Source organism: Coniophora puteana (genome assembly GCF_000271625.1).
Source record: "Coniophora puteana RWD-64-598 SS2 unplaced genomic scaffold CONPUscaffold_4, whole genome shotgun sequence".
Lineage (NCBI taxonomy): Eukaryota > Fungi > Basidiomycota > Agaricomycetes > Boletales > Coniophoraceae > Coniophora > Coniophora puteana.
In genome coordinates, this window is record NW_006913056.1 from 2,956,233 (window position 1) to 2,973,731 (window position 17,499).

The window sequence follows — 17,499 nt, forward strand, 5'->3', positions numbered from 1 at the left end:
CTTCAATCTAAGCTAGGTAATTTAGAAATATAACCAGAATTTGGATGAATCTGTTGATCAGATACGCCTCTGTGCCGTTATCAGCCCATGCATGACTTGTACTTGCAATGAACTATGGCGGCGTCGACTGCGCTAGGAATAGTGCTCATCAGGGACAAGGTAAGCTCGCGCCGACGCCACTAGCTCTATGGAGAACGTTTCTACGTAAGCAGTCCTCAAAGTGGGTAAATAATCCCGCTCATTGAGTACTCCACTTTCACGAACACATTTGGCTTGCCTGCTGAAGCCAGTAACGCTTGTAGCTATATCGTCAGCGCACGTATAAATATGCTTGGCAGTTCAGAAGAGTCTGCGCTAACACAATGAATCTCGCCATAGCTTACACCTTTGGCATTTCTCTCGCCTATATCGCTCATCTAATCTCTAGCAGGAAAAAGAGACATGGCTTCGGTGGATCTTCTTTACCTCCAGGACCCGTTGGTCTTCCCGTGATTGGAAATATTCTGCAGCTCGACAGTGTCGCGCCTCACAAGTCGCTTGGCCGTCTCAGACGTCGATACGGTAAGTCAACCATTTTAATAATCACTTCACTGTTCTTTGTTAGCTGGCGGAGACTCATTCACATAAGGCGATCTGTTCCATCTTCGAATGTTTGGCCAGGATGCAATGATAATCGGTTCAGAGAGCGTTGCCAAGTCCCTTCTCGATAAACGTTCCACAACCTTCTCGGGTCGTCTTTCACTGAATGCACATAGCGAGTAAGTAGTGTTAGCCGCTAGACTTCTAGTACTTACATATTCTTTTACTTACCTTGCATTGGGAAGGACGGGTCTCGACTGTAACACGGGGTTCATTGGATGTAACGACACTTGGCGGCTTCATCGGCGTATGCACCATGATGCGTTTCGACGTGAAGCTGTCCCGCGATACCATTCTTCCCAAATGCGCAGAGTGCATATCTTAATGGATAACCTTCTTGAAAGACCAGAGCTGTTCGAGGAGCACTTACAGACGTAAGTCCCTCAGTACACCTAAGCCTCACTATCCTTTCTCCCCGTTAACCTCGAGCACATGCTAGGTTTTCGGCGTCAATCATCTTATCCGTGGTTTACGGATACGAGGCAACTTCAAGCACTAATCCTCTTATTTCCCTCGTTGAAAGAGTTGACAAGCTTGTTATCGAGAATATAGTCTCATTTGAGGTCGTTGTTGCTGCGATTTTCCCTTTTCGTACGATATTTCAATACCCTTTCATCTTTTAGTACTATATCTAACGGGATATTTCTCAGTCTTGAAGGCACCAACGTGGATCCCAGACTTTGGCGTCAAGAAGAAGATAAGTTGCATTCGTGCACGAGTCTATGAGGCCGCAGAGGCGCCTTTCAAATACGCTCAAGATGCTTTGGTAAGTGTTCAATAGCACTGAGACGCTATGAGGTAATGATCCTGTCAGATGCAAGGGACCGTTGGAATATCTATGGTGTCCGATGTACTAAAAAATTGGGAAGATAAGATAAAATCCACCAACGTTGAAGATGCACTCAAAGGAGCTGCCTTCACGGCATATACAGGTGTGGTCGTCATTTCGATAAGGCCTCGCGAACACGTCTAACTCTTTTCCATAGCTGACGCCGAGACGGTCAGTGTTAGCTTCCTTCGCTTTATATTTTCTGACAACCAGCGAGTAGACGACTTCCGTGCTTTTGACCTTTATGTACCTCATGGCTGTTCATCCAAATGTTCAAAAACGCATGCAGGATCAACTGGAAGCGACTATTGGAACGACGAGGATGCCTGCACTTGAAGACAGGCAGTCGTTACCATTGGTAGATGCAGTTTTGGGGGAGACGATTCGGTGGTCACCTGTGGTCCCTTTCAATATTCCACACCGAGTCACGGCTGATGAGGTCTATGAGGGATTTTTCATACCAAAAGGTTCGCGTTTGCTATCCGACAGCTCTTCCACAAACCTTCTCTGACTACGCTACTAGGGAGCGTCGCCATCTTAAATCTCTGGTAAGCACTTCGGTCGAAAGTTTTCGCACGTCAAGTAATAAGCCCATTATAGGGAAATATTTTATGACCCGACCAAATACGTGAACCCAGAACATTTCGACCCGGATCGTTTCCTTCACTCAGACGGGACGTTGAATGACGATACATCTTGTAACATGATCTTTGGATTTGGTCGACGCGTGTGCCCTGGCCGATATCTCGCTGACAATTCGATTTGGCTGGTGATGACGAGTATACTCTCTATGTTCAACATCTCAAAGGCGGAAGGAGAATACGGAGAGGATATTGAAGTCGCACCCCAGTGGGTTTCGGGAGTTACAACGTAAGCCTTTCAATGGCTCATAATCAAACTAATAGTAACATACTATTACACATTCAGTCGACCGACCAGTTTCCGCTGCTCGATCACGCCCAGGAGAAGCCGTTCAGTTGATATGACAAAGGGAGCCAAACCATGATATAATTGGTGGCATATATGTGAAGTTCTTCGTCACCACTACTACGCAATTTCACCTCTCTAGAGTCAAGCTCGAGCCGACCAAATGTAATACACTTCTTCTTTTCTGTACCATGCATTTTTGCACATCGGCGGCACCGTATTATATAGTCAATACTACTTGTCCATGCGAGGATCTAGTGATGCTCAAACCGTCCTGCGGCCATGCCGGTGAGTCCCCAATGGATGGTAGCTGAGATAAGTTACAATAGTGGTGAAGGCTTCGACATCAGGACTTTGTAGGTCCCACGCCACCAGCGCACTGCGGGTAAAAGTATCCAGGAAGTCTCTCCGATGTGACTTCCGTCAAAAGATGTTAATGGCTGGGCGGCGCTCTCCCAGGGCATCACCCATTGTGTGATTTGTATCCTTCGTCTTCATCGCGAGTTAGCAAGTAACCACTCGCCCACATTCCCTGTACCCCTTCCCAGCTATTGCTAAACCAAAATATTGCTCGACGCCGGAAATAGCAAAATCAAAAAACGAGTTTGTCATTACGAAGCTCAAGATAGTAGACGATGTTCGCCCCCAAAACCAAGTGACACCTAAGTGGAGATGGATGGAAGGTAGAAACAAATATCGACGCATGGGTATACGAGCAATCGTGACGTGGGGAAGTTGCGGTAGATATACAGTGAATGGTGACTCTAGATGTGGGATATACTATGCACATGACACAAAAACGAGAAGGACCGGTGGTAACGAGAGTGACAATGAGTGGGGTGTTAAACGAGTGTGGGAGTGACGAGAACAGCAGACATAGGACGGAGATCTCGGGAACAAGGGAATAACCTACTCGTCTCTGAACCAAGCCATCTCAAAGATGGAGTTTCCAGTGCCTGGGAGTCGACCGTGAAACCAGAGAGGGGAGATGCCACTATTGGGATCTATCATGTCTTTTCGGACCTTTCTCTCTCCGAAATGTAGACGAAGCAAATCCTGGAGATGCGAGCGTTACAATGGGGTTGCATCTATTTTGGAAGCGTAAGCCTACCATCGCGTCCCAATACGCATTCAAGCCCCTGGATATCATTGACGTGAGTTTCTCGGCTCGTGCCCTTCGAGCTCGGAGGGACGGAAGATTAGACTCGTTATGAAAATTGGACCTTTCGAGGCTGTGCTCCTTGTTGACCTCTTCGACTTGGTTTCGTAACTCACAAAGTCTATGGAGCAGTCAATTATTATGAACCTGATCCACAAGGTACGGTGGGTGACTTACTCGAACTGCAGCTTCAGCACCGGAGAGCTGCCGCCAAAGCCCCGAGAGTATGGGCTCATATGCACGCTCAAAATAGTAGAAACTTCATCAAGGAGGCGCTGAATGTTGACCATTGCTTGATCCAGAGAGTTGTCGATTGTCCGAGGGGGAAGCAAAAGTGATGTCGTTGGAAGGCTAAGTACCACCATTTCGAACGAATCAGCCAGGCGAGAGGAGCCCTTTCGCTTATGCCTAATGGATCCCTTACAGAACCTAAGGCAGTGAGACCTCTGTGGGTGCGCTTTAGCTGAGCCGATGATACAATAGAAATGTGCACTCACCATGTCCTGCCTGTGTTCCAATGAGCAGACTTTACATCGTGCAGAGCCTTTTATGCTTTCGACGAGGACCACAAGGGCTCTCAATTTGAGATCTACCGTGGTACCGGGCGCGATTTCTGCCTCGATTCGCTCCTTCCGTATCCTCGCTTTTGGAAACTGTTGTACACAGGATTCGACCCTCCCTCAGTGCTGTAGGTCTGACACAATGCGCTCGTACGACGTGAAAGAACAAAGCAGCACCAGCTGTATCGGAAGCTGGCATACACAATCCTGGAAGCTGATACCATCGACTCAGGGTCCATCAATCGATAAATCCGCATGGATGCGGAGCAATACCCTTCAAAGGCATGTCAGTAGTGATGGCCAGACAAGGTGCTACCAAGTTTAAATGCGACTCCGAGTGGCACGTACTCTTGTCGAAAACAAAGTCTTCCCTTCCCGAAGGAGAGATACCCACTCTCTTCAGTGCTATCCGTCTCAATGTGTGGGCTAGCCATGGTATAGATCCCCGGAGATGATTGACAGGCGAACTGAATGAAACACTCGAGCGGCGTCAAGAGAGGCGTGGGGGCCAATGGACAACCCCCAGCGGAGGATGCCGAACGATCAATCGATTCGGGCCGTCCCCCGTACCTCCAACCGTCCTCTTCTCGCATTCCGGACGTCGGCCAAACCAGTTTCTTCAGTCCGCCTATATCTAATCATACCTTCTCGCCTTTTAAGCCACTGAATGTGCCTTGAGTTTTTCTACGTTTGTCACCGCGTCGGCTTCTGGCCTGCTGTAGTGTACTCCGGATTTGACCACGTGGCCCACCCCCATGTCTACGAAAGCGCCCGTCGTCGATTGTTTTCACCCATCTCGCATCTATTTCATAGGTTTGTAAATCATACGATGCACCGGGCCCTGCACGTACCAGATATCATCATCGTCATCTGCTCCTTCTTAAGACGCGACGGCACAGACTTCAATGCCAGTGGCAAATCTGCGCTATGCAGCCTCGCGAGGTCCTGCAAGCCCCTCTCCGGCCATGCGCTAGACGCATTGTATGCGGATCTGGGACATCTCTATCCGCTGATCATGTGTCTACCGCCCGATCTAGTGCGATGCGAAGAAGTCGGACAGCGAGAGCGGAGAGTAGTGAGTCGTGTTCTACCTGACAGCCGTCCGGCGCAATCGCTGACATCCGTGCTTTCTTTGTTTCCTAAGGGATTCAAACGTCCGATGAAAGAAGCTGACTGGACCATCTGGAGCCGATATTCCACACGCGTCAAAGTGCTTACAATCGATCGCTGGCTTGGGTCAGCTGAAGGGGCCGTCCGCATTGCATCTTCTGTATACGATGCTTTGTGTTGCAGGCAAGGATGCGGCGGCAATCTAACAGGACCCATCTCTTCCTCACTCCCACTGTTCCCATCCATTCGCGAGATACGTTGGACAGCACACTACCAGCCTAGCAAGGCACAGCTCGCATTCCTCGACGCCCTTTGTTCCAGCCCTAATCATGGAATCAGATCCATATTCGTGGGCGAAGTAAACTGCTTCGGTGCCAGTCTGGCCCGTGCCATTGAGCTATCCTCCAACACCTTGCAGTGTCTTTGGTTGCACTCGGGAGTTGCTCTCTTTCCAGGCTCGGGTCATTGTCAGGAATTTGGCTCGATGTTAGTGGAGATTCTCCCCAAACTCCAGAAGTTAGAGGCGCTGCGTTTCGACTACTTCGGGATGCACGATCCGCGCCCGTCAGGTGAGATATTGGACGCTGCAAGTTCATTACCGAGGTTACGCATTCTGGATTTGGTTCCGCTCCCTAAATTCGACGTTTCCGAGATCCAGAAGGGGCCTGGATCAGTAGTTCTAAGGACAATCGGGAGATTCGGGAACTTATCTATTGGGAACTCTTCGGCCGGGGTGCTTAGCACCGCCAGACAACTTTCGCGCAGGTTAGATCTGACTTCACCTTTTGCGACAGGACCACCTTCGTCCTTCAAAGGCGAGAAAGGAGGACCAGAGTGGAAAGTCACAGGCATTCCATCCGATGCCCTAGAAGACTCGATGTTCCCGGACCTCGAGCACCTCTGTGTTCGCGGTGTTATATCGGACTTCCAGGGCCTCCTGTCCTACACCGGCCCTTTTCCTTCCATGTCCCAGCTCAAACTTGACATCCGGAACATCGAAGATGCAAATTCGTTCTTCTGTATCATCACCTCCTCCTTCTCTGCCGATACTCTAACGGAGCTCAAGGTTATTCTCGACGGTCCGCCTCGTGTAATGGGCTCACGAAAGCTCAACCAAGAAGTTTTCGCGCCACTGGCAGCCTTCTCGAGACTTTCTAAGCTTACTATTAGGTGCAGTGATACGTTTTCCCTCTCGGGACAGGCTGTTATCCATATCAGCAAGTCGTGGCCAATGCTTCGCGCCCTCTCGATCGATGGACAAGGCTCGGGCCATATCAACTTCAACGACTTGGAAATATTGCTCGCCAACTGCGCATTGCTGGAGTTCATGCACATCCCGCTCCTTTCGGAGGGATCGCCGATCGCATCCTCCTCCTCCGTCTTAGTGAACTCTTCTCCCCTTGCACCTAGTTCTGTGCGCTCAGAACGCGTTATGCGGCTGGAGTTGTACGGCTCACTCATAGAAGATCCACAATCTACTGCGGCGAGATTGGCTGGAATGTTACCTCGGCTGCAGTTCATTAGTTGCTCAGGCGGCTTCTCGACGAGGTTATTCGCGAAGAAGAGTTGGGACAAGCTGAAGGTCAGCTGGCTCGAAACGGAGAACTGTCTGCGAGAGCTTATTTCGGAAAGGGAGCGGTTTTGATGGACAATTTGCTACGTGATGTCAGATTATGTCCGCCTTTGTCGAACGCTCCTGATACCTTGTAATCATAGCCAAGTACCTTGCAATATCATCTCAGCTGAAATTGATTCGTGCACCTGAGTAGTGAGAGTCCCGACAACCTAGATAAACGGATACTCTTAGCCCATATATACTACACACTAGAAACCACGCCCGGGTCTCCTTGCACCACCGCCACCGCCACCTAACCGCTCCCCTAATGACCCAGGGGAGCTCGTCGCTACTCTCTCCAACAACGAAGGCGATGCCGAGCCGGACCCGGTGCCGCTGTCGCGGAGCTCACGCCCGGCCGCGCCTTTGATGCTGAAGCCGACCACGGGGGAGAACGGGCGACCGCCACTGGCGCTGTGGCCGGTAGCGGTATTGCGAGTCTTGACATTCGCACTGACGTTTGACTGGGGGGCCTCATCTGACATGGACCGTGGATTCGTAATATCCGCCTGCTTTCGTGCTCCTCTCATGTGGGATGTAGGCGCGGGCGAGTCCAGGGAGGGCAACGGCGATGGTGATGGCGAGGACGGTGTCATCCGACTGAGCAGCGAAAGCCCGTGAGCGGGGGTGTTGACTGGCTGACCCTTCGCGTCTGCGCCGCTGCGCAGTTTCTTGTGTCGATGTTCATCGTCCAGATGTGGAGCCTGTTGGCGGCCTCTAGATGACTCCGCTTCGTCAGAGGTAGGGGCAGGCCGTTTTGCTGGAGGCCGAACAGGTCCCGATGGTTTCTGTGGTAGCGAGCTGGGTCCGTGCGCGGGTGCCTGAGGTTTATCCAAAGGCAGGGGCTGAGGCTCGGATGCCAATGACTGTTCGTGCGGTAGGCGTAAATTATCGTTACAGAGCGCGAAAAGAGCAGAGAGCCAAATAGCGAACCTTAACAAGGGCTACCAGTGCCTTATCTGCGTCCACCTCTTTGACCTGCAGTAGCTTGTTGGTTATCTGCTTAAGCACTGGCGAGGGCTTCCAAGACGTGTAATCGCTTCGCTAGAGGGGCCCTGTGATTGAGTACCAGGTCGAGCACATTCCACTTACAGCTTTGCAAGCGCCGATTAATGTTCTCAGCGATTTGAGGTCAGCAGGTTTCAGCGACAGGTCTTGTCGTGCTGTGAAGACCTGCTCACGTATGAGAAACGACGTCATGATAGCGGATGCGGTGGTTCACTGTTACCTCGAGTAAAGAGAGACACCCGTCGACCGCCTGATCGCGTAGGGCATGAAACTCGCGCATCTCTGAGGATAGGCGTAGTTCATCCCGCGACTCATCGAGCGCCCGCGCTATAACGCCAGCAGCCGACAGCTGTAGATGACGAGGAAGGTGCTTGAGTTTATCTCCCCGGACCAGTGAGTTTAGACAAAACCGAAGAAGCTCAGATGGCGAGGCGAGTCTCTTCTGTAAGGACACGGTCTCTGCCAGCTCAAAGTAGGTATCGAGGCCATCGAATGTCGCCTGCATAGAAGCGCTGGTAGAGGATGTATCCAGGCTGGCGTCGATGAGCCTCATCAAAGCGATCAGGAGGTTCCTCCCCCTGGAAGGTTCACGCCGAAAGTAAGACATTGATAACATGAGGTCGACAAGAACGCGAGCCGAATCAGACGTGGGAGGTCTTACGATTGCCTTGCGATGCATATAATCAGGAAATAGGATTTAACACGACAGAGAACATACCTCCGACAAACTCTCCGCCATGATACTCTCAGATTCACTACCTGGATCATCCGCATGTCTCCTAATGAGGTTCCGAGCGTCTTGAGCCAGGAAGCGAATGACCAACTCGCGCAGGTGTTGGTTTTCTTGCTCTCCATCCATGCTTTGCTGCTCGTGAGGTGTCATCTGGTCACAGAGAACGCTAAACGTGACAACAGGGTCGAAATCGAGGTGTCGACAGAGCGCGTCTTTGACGACGGATGCTTCGCGTGGCTCGTCTGAGAAGCAGAGCAGTCAGACGGATGGATTTCTAAGGGACGGGGCAGTATACGGGTCAAGTCGTCGGGTCCGCATGGCCTCCGCCGACATCATGTACGTCATGCAAGAACAACGAAGGGAGAGGACTCACCGCACTGCAGCAACTGAACAAGCACATCCGTATTTCTCTTCACCAGCTTACAATCCACTTCCGAAATATGTACCAATGACTTGTAGCCACTCATTCGAACCTGTAACGCGAACGACTATGAGCTTGACGTTGAGAATGAGTACACGAGTTGCTTACCTCAGGATCGAGGTCCTCGCACAGATCATAGATGGCATTGATGGCTTCTTCTGCGAGCTCAGGAAAGTCGGAGAATAGGACAGGAATCTTTTGAGCTGCCAGTGACTTTGCCGCAGACTCGGGTGCCCGGGTGAGGCCTAGGAGCCGATCGAATGCACGCCGTCTCTAGTGGTATGGTTAGGGCATATAATTATCTACAAGGTTGGGTTGCTCACCAGTGGGCTCCCCTTCTTTGACCTTGATAAAGCAACATATACCTGCTGCTCTATATCACGAGGATTGAATGTCATGACGAGTAAGAAAGATGACGGAGACCAGCTGCAGGTCGAGGATTTGGATGACGGGACATGCGACTCCAAGCACGAGAAGCGCGAGCGGCTGATCGGAACCAAACCCCGAATAGTTCACACGGTTTGTACGTTTGCTCGACGATCAACAAACTTGCCCTTCAGCTTCAACTTCCTTCAACTTCCTACTGTCACTTATCTTACAACATGTTGAACGGACCAGAGTTAGAACGAAAATCAGGTTTCTCACTCGTTCGGCACACTTTCTGGTCCCGAATACAACCACCTGGACATCAGTCCGGAGCTGTCGGCCATCCTCGGGAACCATCCGCATCTATCCATATGCGTTCATGAGCCAACGTGAGCACTCTCCTTGTGACGAAGCATCTCAAGCCTCTACCAACCTTCACTCCGCCAGCGAGACTGAGCATACTGTGATTCTCCGAGATATCGTGGTCGCCTTTGGATGATTATCGGGGAAACGAACCTTAATATCGCTGTCAGCTTGCCGGCGGCCCACGCGTGAAGAGGATGAACAGCTGTAACATTGACCTGCAAGAGCAGTCCCATGATCTTGACTTCTCGCTTTCTCGTCGACAGCCCCGGGACAATCTGTCTGCTGTCCTCTGATCTCGAAGTCTTCGGGTGCTGTGGCCCTCAATGTACCTTATCGCTACGCTGTGGCTCCACCTCTCCATATGTTTTCGTTATCTTCCTGTCTTCGTGTGCCTGATTTCTGACAGGCCTCACGGGTCTCGAGGCAATTCACTGCAATTCAGCACCAGCATCTCGGGTAAACTATCATCCTCTCGAGAGCTGTTAGCGTCCCTTCGACGTCTGTTCTTTAAACGTATAAAAGGGCAATGTCTTTCCTCCCGACTTCCTCATCTCAACCAGCAGAACTTCGCTATCCTTGCTAGCCAGTTTCTACATCCAGTTTGTCATCATCATGTACGCCTTCGCCCTCCTCACCAACCTCATCCTCGCATCTGCCGCTGTTGCCATCCCCACATCTGCTGAGCGTCACGCCGCCCGTGTTGCAGCTCGCAATGCCCGCACTTCTCAACCGTTGATGCCCCTCGACGGCGCGATTAACGCTGCGACCAACGTCACCCACGAGGAGTTCTCTCAGAACTGGGCCGGTGCTGTCTGGAGCAAGGCTGCGGTACGTCGATTTTTGCGCATGATGATATACTCTCATTTCTCATCGCATTTCCTGTAGGGTACTTTCAAGGCCGTGACTGGCACATTCACCGTCCCGAAGGCAACTGGGTCTGGTTCCGCCTCTGCCAGCGCATGGGTCGGCATCGACGGCTCTTCTTGCAGCAATGCCATTCTCCAGACCGGCGTTGATTTCAATGCTGATGGCTCATACGACTGTAAGCGTCACCTGTTCCCGTATCACCGAACGACATCCTGACGGTTCATTCAAGCCTGGTACGAATGGTACCCCGACGTCGCACACGACTTCAGCTTGGACATCAGCGAGGGAGACGTTATCACCGTCACCGTCACCGCCTCGTCGAAGACGGCCGGCACCGCCGTGATCGAGAACACGACGACCGGTAAGAAGGTCTCGAAGGCCCTCACGTCGAGCTCCGCGCTGTGCGAGCAGGACGCGGAGTGGATTGTCGAGGACTTCGAGGAGGGCGGCGGACTTGTGCCCTTCGCCAACTTCGGCACAGTCACTTTCAGCGATGCGACGGCCACCACGGGCTCCGGCAGCGTGTCGCCCGACGGCGCCACGGTGATTGATATCAAGCAGGGCAGCACGCAGCTTACACAGACGACGATCAGCGGTAACAAGGTCACGGTGAAGTATACCTAATTTCGTCGTTAGGAATGCGAGGCAGAGGATATAGTGCTAGTGTTGTCTATTTCTCCTTCTGATGGGAAGCCTTTTTCATGATAATGAAAATAACGTCTTTACGCATCGGCATTTTACTTCGTTAGGGTTGCAAGCAAGGGCTTGCTTGAGGGCTTGGGCGAGGATCATGCCAAGCAAGCTCCGAAGGGATCGGAGCCCCTATTATCAAAGTCGTGCACCCCCGTGCACGTTGACGTCGATGACACTGAGGACGAGGACTCCGGGTCAGACGCTGTCAGACGCCAACGAAAGCACCTCTCCCGCCGTAATGCTGACACTCGATACGATCCGGCCGCTTTTGCGATCGGCCTCCCTTCGGAAACTCAATCTCGAGTTCTCCTCCGCGACAATAACATTCACCAATTCCAACATCAAGGAGATGGCCTCATCTTGGCCTCACCTAGAGGTCCTCATGTTCAACGAGGAGAGACTTAGCTGGTTCTCGGAACACCACCACGCTCGACGGCTTGACTACCCTTCTAGCGTCTTGCACCCGCCTATTCTATCTTGTTTTAGCAATGAAGGTCGAGCCTTCGGAACGCAAACTCCCGCAATGGCAGCTAGAGAGGATCGATCAGCTGGCCGGCAGTGCCAACGTTGCGCTTACCTCGTTTGATCACCTCGACTCGCAGATCAACGATCGGGTCTTGTTCAGCGTCGTGATGTCGCAGGTAGCTCCAAATGTCTGCATCGACGCGACACACATACAGCCGGACTCGCTCACACATGGGATAAGAGAGGCGCGGCGGATGATTAAGGAGAAGGAGGGTCGTATAAGCGGATGGATGTGGGGTGATTTGGAAGCGCGTATCACGCCTCACTTGAACAGAAGCTGGTTAGTGGAGGCGTTAGGGAAGATGGAAGGTGTCTCCCAGCTACAGCCGCTCGTGTATACTTATACTCTGTGAGGGCTCTCGCATGGTTATATCAGTGCACACACTGGAGAAACTTTACCGGTGGTGCAATTGAGTAACGCCTTGGGTCGCCGTTAGAGCCACAGTAGCTTGTATCGACATCGCAACGGCTATGGGTACACCGAGAGCGGTATCGGTGTGGACAGTTTTGTGTCACCTGTATGTAATGCGCCCCTAATTTTCCGGATACACAGTTTCCGAACGGGATAGAGTTGGATTGATTAGAACTTAGAAGTGCGAGATAGGGGTTGATTTACCTTTTTCATGACACGTGTGAAGGTGGGACAAGAGGGGGCAAGGCAGCCAAGAGGAAGGTAGCCGAACATTGGAAGCGCCCGAGAGCGTCAGCAACGCCCCAGATGACCATCCTTCTTTCCTATCAACTCCATCTCAACCTGCCTGCTCGTTTCTCTCTCCCTCTTTCTCTGGGACAGTGCAAACTGGCAAGCCACCACGATGGAACATGCCACGGGGCCTGCTGTTGACGCGAGCTCACCACAGCTAGGAGGCAGTAGTAGTTCAGAGACGCATACAGGGGAGACCAGCTATAACGCACGACCGCCGCTGGCCCAGATACGCACCTCCCATTCCCATCACACCCTTAGTTCAGGCCCAGGTCCCAGCAGACGTCCCATTCTCGAACATCGAAGCCACTCCCATGCACACACCGCATCCCCCCGGTCTGACCACTTGCCTTCCTCTTCCTCCTACACCGGACGTTACTCAGCAGCACTCTCTGGCGAACCGCCAGCCAGGCCAACACAAGGCCGCCAATGGTCCGTCTTTGAACAGCTCATGGAAGACGAGGGCCAGCTTCCGAGCACCGCTGCTGCTGCGCGACAACGCTTCGCGTCCACAAGGTCCGCCACCGGCAGCTTCTTCCTCCATACCCCTTCACGCGATGCCTCGGCGGCAGCGAGCATCATCGACGACCACCTTGTTTCATCGCCAACACGTGACCTGCGCAGTTCTGCATTCTCTAGTCGCGTTCCCTCCCCAGACCCTGACAGTCCCTTCGCGAGCCCAAGGCTAGACGCGGTTTCCTCATCGCAAACGGTTGCAGGCACAGAATCGCCAGATCGGAAGACATCGACCAAGTCGTGGATGCCACAGTGGGCGAAGATCCCGACAATCCCGGTAGTCTGGCGCAACGTCCTTAAGTGTATAGTTGCCTACTATCTGGCATCCCTCTTCACGTTCGCCCCTCCACTCTCGGCCCTTCTGAGTGATATCACCACGTTGGGGAAAGACCAGGGTTTGCCTTCTCCGTCAGGACACATGGTTGCTACGATGTAAGCATTGTCCCTTCTATTTCCCCCCTATTGACGCATGTTGACGCGTACACGCGCATATATGCGCATACACCCAATCTTAATTCCAATGCTGACATCTGAACTTCAGAGTGGTGTACTACAATCCTGCTAAAACCCTCGGTGGGATGGTCGAGTCGGATACGTTCTGCCTCATTACGCTCGTCTACAGCTCCATCGTCTGCCTCTGCAGTGTCTCCATGTATTGGTGGTTCGAGGTCCGCGCCGGGTGGGAGTGGCTTGCCGACGTGCTAGTCATCCTCTGGATCGGCGTCAGCTGGTCGGGGCTCTCGTATATGAAGGTGTGGATGAGCAAGCCAACGTTCAATACTGGTGTGTTGTCGTTTTCATTGATCTTTTTCTGCGGGGCCTGAGCGCATATATGCGGTATAGCGGTCAATATGGGGACGATTATCATGTCTATTGTGTATGTACCTTCTCTTCTGCCTCCTTTTCCCCGGTAACATAAATATCTGATTACTTCTCTGGCCTGGATAGCATCGTAAAAGCCGGCGGCCCAGCCACCCTACTCCGCGTCTGCCTTATCGTTGTCATCGGCGTATGCATCACCAATCTTGTCTCCGTCATCCTCTGGCCCCAAAGCGCAACCCGAAACCTGCAAAGCACTATGACGAAAACACTCGATTCTTTCTCGACGCTCCTCGAGATGCTCACTTCCACCTTTCTCCTTGAAGAGCCTGCCGCCGGCACATCTCACCAGCCCTTACAAGCGCATGAGAAGCTACAAAAGGCTGTCGAGGCGCACCAGGCGAGTTTCACGAGCCTGAAGCGTATCCTCGGCGAGGCAGAGTCGGAGTGGCTCGGCGGCCTGAGTGGGACGCACCGTGCGCGAACGCGAAGGGCGTATGAAGACGCGGTGGCGAGCCTCACTCGGCTCGCGCAGCATCTGAATGGGCTCAGGAGCGGGACGAGGCTGCAGTTTGAGCTTGCGAAGGGGGAGAGGGACGGGAGGATCATGTTGAGGAGAGGGGCAAATGCGAGCATGACAGCCAGTGTTGCGAGTAGTGTCGTTGGGCATGGAGGCGGAGATAGAGGGCATGATGGGAGAAGTGGACCAGAGAGGGTGTCGATGATGGGCACGGAGGACGGCGAGGAGGCGTTGTTGCAGGCTTCGGCGGATATGTTTGGGGATTTGGTAGATGATCTTGGGCCACCGATGAAGGCTCTTACGGTGCGTTTGTCTGATTTCCACCCCGCGTCGTCGTGGCGCTGACCCCGTTCTATTCATCACACACAGCTCACATGCACTAATTCGATCGATCGCCTCCGCGACGCGTTCGCGAGCAGCCACACCACGAACCCAAATCAGGCACAACAGGCACAGCTGATGCAAGCGCAGGACTTCCAACAGACTATCGAGCACATTGAGCGCGCCCTGTTCACGTTCGAGAGCACGTCCAACCACGCAGTCATGCGCATCTATCGGCGCTCGGACCTACCCCAAGTCGGCGATTCGGACAGGGAGGGAGAGGGCGTGAATCCGTTCATGGCCGGGTCTGCAGATAATGAAAGCATCTTTTTGGTGTATTTGTGCGTCATCTTCATCCCATCTGGCACTGGCCAGACACTAAATGCTGAGATGTGTGTGTGCTCGCAGCTTCATCTTTACGCTTCAAGAATTCGCAGGCGAGCTTGTCTCGCTCGTAGATGCCATGCGCCGCTTGTACGCGTGCGAGCAGAGCCGCGCCGCCCGCGGCGGATTCTGGAAGCGGCTCATGCCCACGCGGCTGCTCAAGCGCCTGTCGAAGGCACGGAAGATACCCAGACCGGGAGATGAGAGGACAAGGCGCGATGCGTTCCAGCATCGGTTATGTGCGTCTCGCCATCTGTCTTTACTCTTTGTCTGACACCTCAATCTGACGTGCGGCATCGTGACTTCACAGCGACTTTCTTCAAGGCCCCCGAAACGCACCACCGCAAGGTGTCTTTCCCCCAGTTCAAGCCGCACGCGCCCAATACAATCTTGACGCCCAACCGCGCGAACCTGCCGTTCCTGGGGCGGCTTAAGCGCCGCCTGTGGGAAACGCGTGAAAAACTGAAAGGGAGGAACATCAAGTTCGCGATCAAGAACGGGATCTCGCTTGCTATTTTGGCATCGCCGGCATTTTTTGATAGGACTCGGCCAATGTTCTTGGAATATAGGGGGGAGTGGGCACTTGTTTCGGTGGGTGACCTCGACATTGTCTGAGGTTGAGTGTAAGTCAGGAATGTGGCTGATGATGTTTGTAGTATATGGCGGTCATGTCTCCGACCATTGGGGCGACGAATTTTGCCAGTTTTCATCGATTCTTTGGTACTTTGTAAGTTTTTATTTGGACGAGTACACTCGACGTTCACTCAACTTCCTGCGCCGTTACAGCTTTGCAGCAGGTATTGCGGCAGGTGTCTACACACTTTTTGCACACAACGCAATCATGCTCTCCCTCTGCGGTGTTGTTTTCTCCACGCCCTGCTTCTACTTCATCGTTGGGAAGCCTGCGTACGCGACGACGGGCCGGATGGTGCTTCTCACGTACAACCTCACATGTCTGTACACATACAACATCCGGTCGAGGGGTGACTACACACGCTCGGTTTTGGATATTGCATATCATCGGTTCGTAGCGGTGACGCTGGGGCTTGTGTGGGCGGCGATCGTGTCGCGGTTTTGGTGGCCTGCGGAGGCGAGGAGGGAGCTAAGCAATGCGCTTGGAGAGTACGTCTTGTTGCATCTGCAGTTTGAAGCATTGTTAAAACAGTTATCTGCTAGGTTTTGTCTCAACATCGGATGGCTATACACCCGGCTCGTCGCGTTCAACTCGGGCGTGAGCGACATCACAGACCTCTTCGACGCCGACAGCGACACTGAAGACGACGATGACGCTGAAGAGGCTCACTTACTCAATGCCAGCAACCTCGACCACGATCACGAGGCGGGGATGCCGGATATCCTTCCTAAAGCTGCCCGTGTCAAGCTGAGCAACTCAATCGAAGACTTCATGGCGATGGAGCTTCACCTTCAGATCAAGCTGCTTGAGCTGCAGGACCTCCTCGCGCAGACGGTGCACGAGCCCCGTTTGAAGGGCCCGTTCCCGGTGCTCATGTATCGTTCGATCCTGACCAGTCTGCAGAGCACACTGGATAAACTGCATAGTATGCGATGTGTTACGACGCGTGAGGAGTGGTTTACTGTGCGTTATCCTCCGCCCGTTCGCGTACAAGACTCGGGGGCTGACAATGATTATGTAGAGCGTGCGCAGAGACTTCATCTTGCCGGTGAACAAGGAACGGCATGAGATGGTGGGCAACATCATTTTGTACTTCTCCACGCTCGCGTCCGCCTTCCGCCTCAAGGCGCCGCTGCCGCCGTATCTGCCTCCGGCCGAGCAAGCCCGTCAACGTCTGGTCAGTCCTTTCTTCCCTCCCTGGCCTGTTCCGTCTCCCTGTTCGGCAAAACTGACGGAGCTCGTTTAGGTGGAAGCAATCCGACAACTGGACGTCGTCAAGAACCGGGACGCGAAGGCCTCGCGACAGCTTCTCTTCTTCGCGTATGCGTTGACGATGAAGGGCGTGACGCAGGAGCTTGAGTTCTTGGGGCGGACGCTGCAGGAAGCATTTGGCGTGATTGGGCAAACGAGCGAGGAATTCGGGGCATTGTTTATGGCTTGACGTGATGCTGCTTTCTTGCTATACCCGGATATGCTTACGACTTGTAATGAGTACCACGCATGTTTGATGTCCACAATTCGGAGTGGTGAGTGCGACTGATAGGCCACAGTGCTACCCAGTTTGTACAGTTCCGCTCGTACCGATTGAGTCCTATTCATATCATACTGTGGGTCACCTTGTCATATTAAGACGATCACTAGATACATCATGCGCACTAGGTAGTGCTCAGAGACACGCATCCCTGAAATTTGGATATTGACACTGACATCCTACAGAAAAGGCTTATATTTCTGAATAAATTCGCTACAAATATGGATCCAATGAGTAACTTACTCCTCAAATT

The 17,499-nt window shown here is 52.7% G+C and overlaps 6 protein-coding genes across 6 annotated transcripts; 5 read left to right on the forward strand and 1 right to left on the reverse strand.

The window, feature by feature from the left end:
- Nucleotides 1–489: 489 nt before the first annotated feature.
- CONPUDRAFT_122101 (cytochrome P450) lies at nt 490–2,342 on the forward strand (the record flags this gene model as incomplete). The annotated part of the gene is made up of 9 exons (XM_007769054.1): nt 490–561; nt 629–758; nt 825–1,013; nt 1,079–1,230; nt 1,290–1,405; nt 1,454–1,571; nt 1,626–1,639; nt 1,689–1,941; nt 2,059–2,342. Exons 2-9 carry the CDS (start codon nt 649–651, stop codon nt 2,340–2,342), a joined length of 1,236 nt encoding a protein of 411 aa, XP_007767244.1. The 5' UTR covers nt 490–561; nt 629–648.
- A 3,233-nt stretch (nt 2,343–5,575) lies between these two features.
- On the forward strand, nt 5,576–6,966 carry CONPUDRAFT_164438 (uncharacterized protein). Its single transcript, XM_007769055.1, has one exon. The coding sequence runs from the start codon at nt 5,709–5,711 to the stop codon at nt 6,867–6,869; it is 1,161 nt and encodes a 386-aa protein (XP_007767245.1). The 5' UTR covers nt 5,576–5,708; the 3' UTR covers nt 6,870–6,966.
- An 18-nt stretch (nt 6,967–6,984) lies between these two features.
- On the reverse strand, nt 6,985–9,461 carry CONPUDRAFT_164439 (uncharacterized protein). The gene is made up of 8 exons (XM_007769056.1): nt 9,325–9,461; nt 9,110–9,274; nt 8,954–9,053; nt 8,566–8,822; nt 8,068–8,514; nt 7,932–8,012; nt 7,773–7,883; nt 6,985–7,705 (listed from the first exon to the last, which is right to left on the reverse strand). The coding sequence occupies exons 1-8, from the start codon at nt 9,397–9,399 to the stop codon at nt 7,049–7,051; spliced, it is 1,893 nt and encodes a 630-aa protein (XP_007767246.1). The 5' UTR covers nt 9,400–9,461; the 3' UTR covers nt 6,985–7,048.
- Nucleotides 9,462–9,702: 241 nt separating this feature from the next.
- CONPUDRAFT_102323 (acidic protease 1) lies at nt 9,703–11,322 on the forward strand. The gene is made up of 4 exons (XM_007769057.1): nt 9,703–9,756; nt 9,815–10,561; nt 10,619–10,775; nt 10,830–11,322. The coding sequence occupies exons 2-4, from the start codon at nt 10,346–10,348 to the stop codon at nt 11,222–11,224; spliced, it is 768 nt and encodes a 255-aa protein (XP_007767247.1). The 5' UTR covers nt 9,703–9,756; nt 9,815–10,345; the 3' UTR covers nt 11,225–11,322.
- A 459-nt stretch (nt 11,323–11,781) lies between these two features.
- On the forward strand, nt 11,782–12,171 carry CONPUDRAFT_152532 (uncharacterized protein; the record flags this gene model as incomplete). The annotated part of the gene is made up of 1 exon (XM_007769058.1): nt 11,782–12,171. One exon carries the CDS (start codon nt 11,782–11,784, stop codon nt 12,169–12,171), a length of 390 nt encoding a protein of 129 aa, XP_007767248.1.
- Nucleotides 12,172–12,724: 553 nt separating this feature from the next.
- On the forward strand, nt 12,725–17,321 carry CONPUDRAFT_81418 (uncharacterized protein). The gene is made up of 12 exons (XM_007768390.1): nt 12,725–13,469; nt 13,579–13,820; nt 13,881–13,914; nt 13,986–14,679; nt 14,746–15,038; nt 15,106–15,320; nt 15,392–15,672; nt 15,738–15,808; nt 15,868–16,203; nt 16,258–16,678; nt 16,737–16,892; nt 16,962–17,321. Exons 1-12 carry the CDS (start codon nt 12,973–12,975, stop codon nt 17,154–17,156), a joined length of 3,435 nt encoding a protein of 1,144 aa, XP_007766580.1. The 5' UTR covers nt 12,725–12,972; the 3' UTR covers nt 17,157–17,321.
- The last annotated feature ends 178 nt before the right edge of the window (nt 17,322–17,499 follow it).

Bases quoted from the DNA above. Each gene is read 5' to 3' on its own strand.
- CONPUDRAFT_164439 (XM_007769056.1), bottom strand. From the start codon at position 9,399: ATGACATTCAATCCTCGTGATATAGAGCAGCAGGTATATGTTGCTTTA. The intron at 8,013-8,067 runs GTAACAGTGAAC...ATACGTGAGCAG, and splicing joins GGTGTCTCTCTTTACTCGAG to GTCTTCACAGCACGACAAGA. The intron at 7,884-7,931 runs GTAAGTGGAATG...GGGCCCCTCTAG, and splicing joins TAATCGGCGCTTGCAAAGCT to CGAAGCGATTACACGTCTTG.
- CONPUDRAFT_102323 (XM_007769057.1), top strand. From the start codon at position 10,346: ATGTACGCCTTCGCCCTCCTCACCAACCTCATCCTCGCATCTGCCGCT. The intron at 10,562-10,618 runs GTACGTCGATTT...CATTTCCTGTAG, and splicing joins CTGTCTGGAGCAAGGCTGCG to GGTACTTTCAAGGCCGTGAC. The intron at 10,776-10,829 runs GTAAGCGTCACC...GGTTCATTCAAG, and splicing joins TGCTGATGGCTCATACGACT to CCTGGTACGAATGGTACCCC.
- CONPUDRAFT_81418 (XM_007768390.1), top strand. From the start codon at position 12,973: ATGGAAGACGAGGGCCAGCTTCCGAGCACCGCTGCTGCTGCGCGACAA. The intron at 13,470-13,578 runs GTAAGCATTGTC...TCTGAACTTCAG, and splicing joins GGACACATGGTTGCTACGAT to AGTGGTGTACTACAATCCTG. The intron at 13,915-13,985 runs GTATGTACCTTC...TGGCCTGGATAG, and splicing joins ACGATTATCATGTCTATTGT to CATCGTAAAAGCCGGCGGCC.
- CONPUDRAFT_164438 (XM_007769055.1), top strand. From the start codon at position 5,709: ATGTTAGTGGAGATTCTCCCCAAACTCCAGAAGTTAGAGGCGCTGCGT.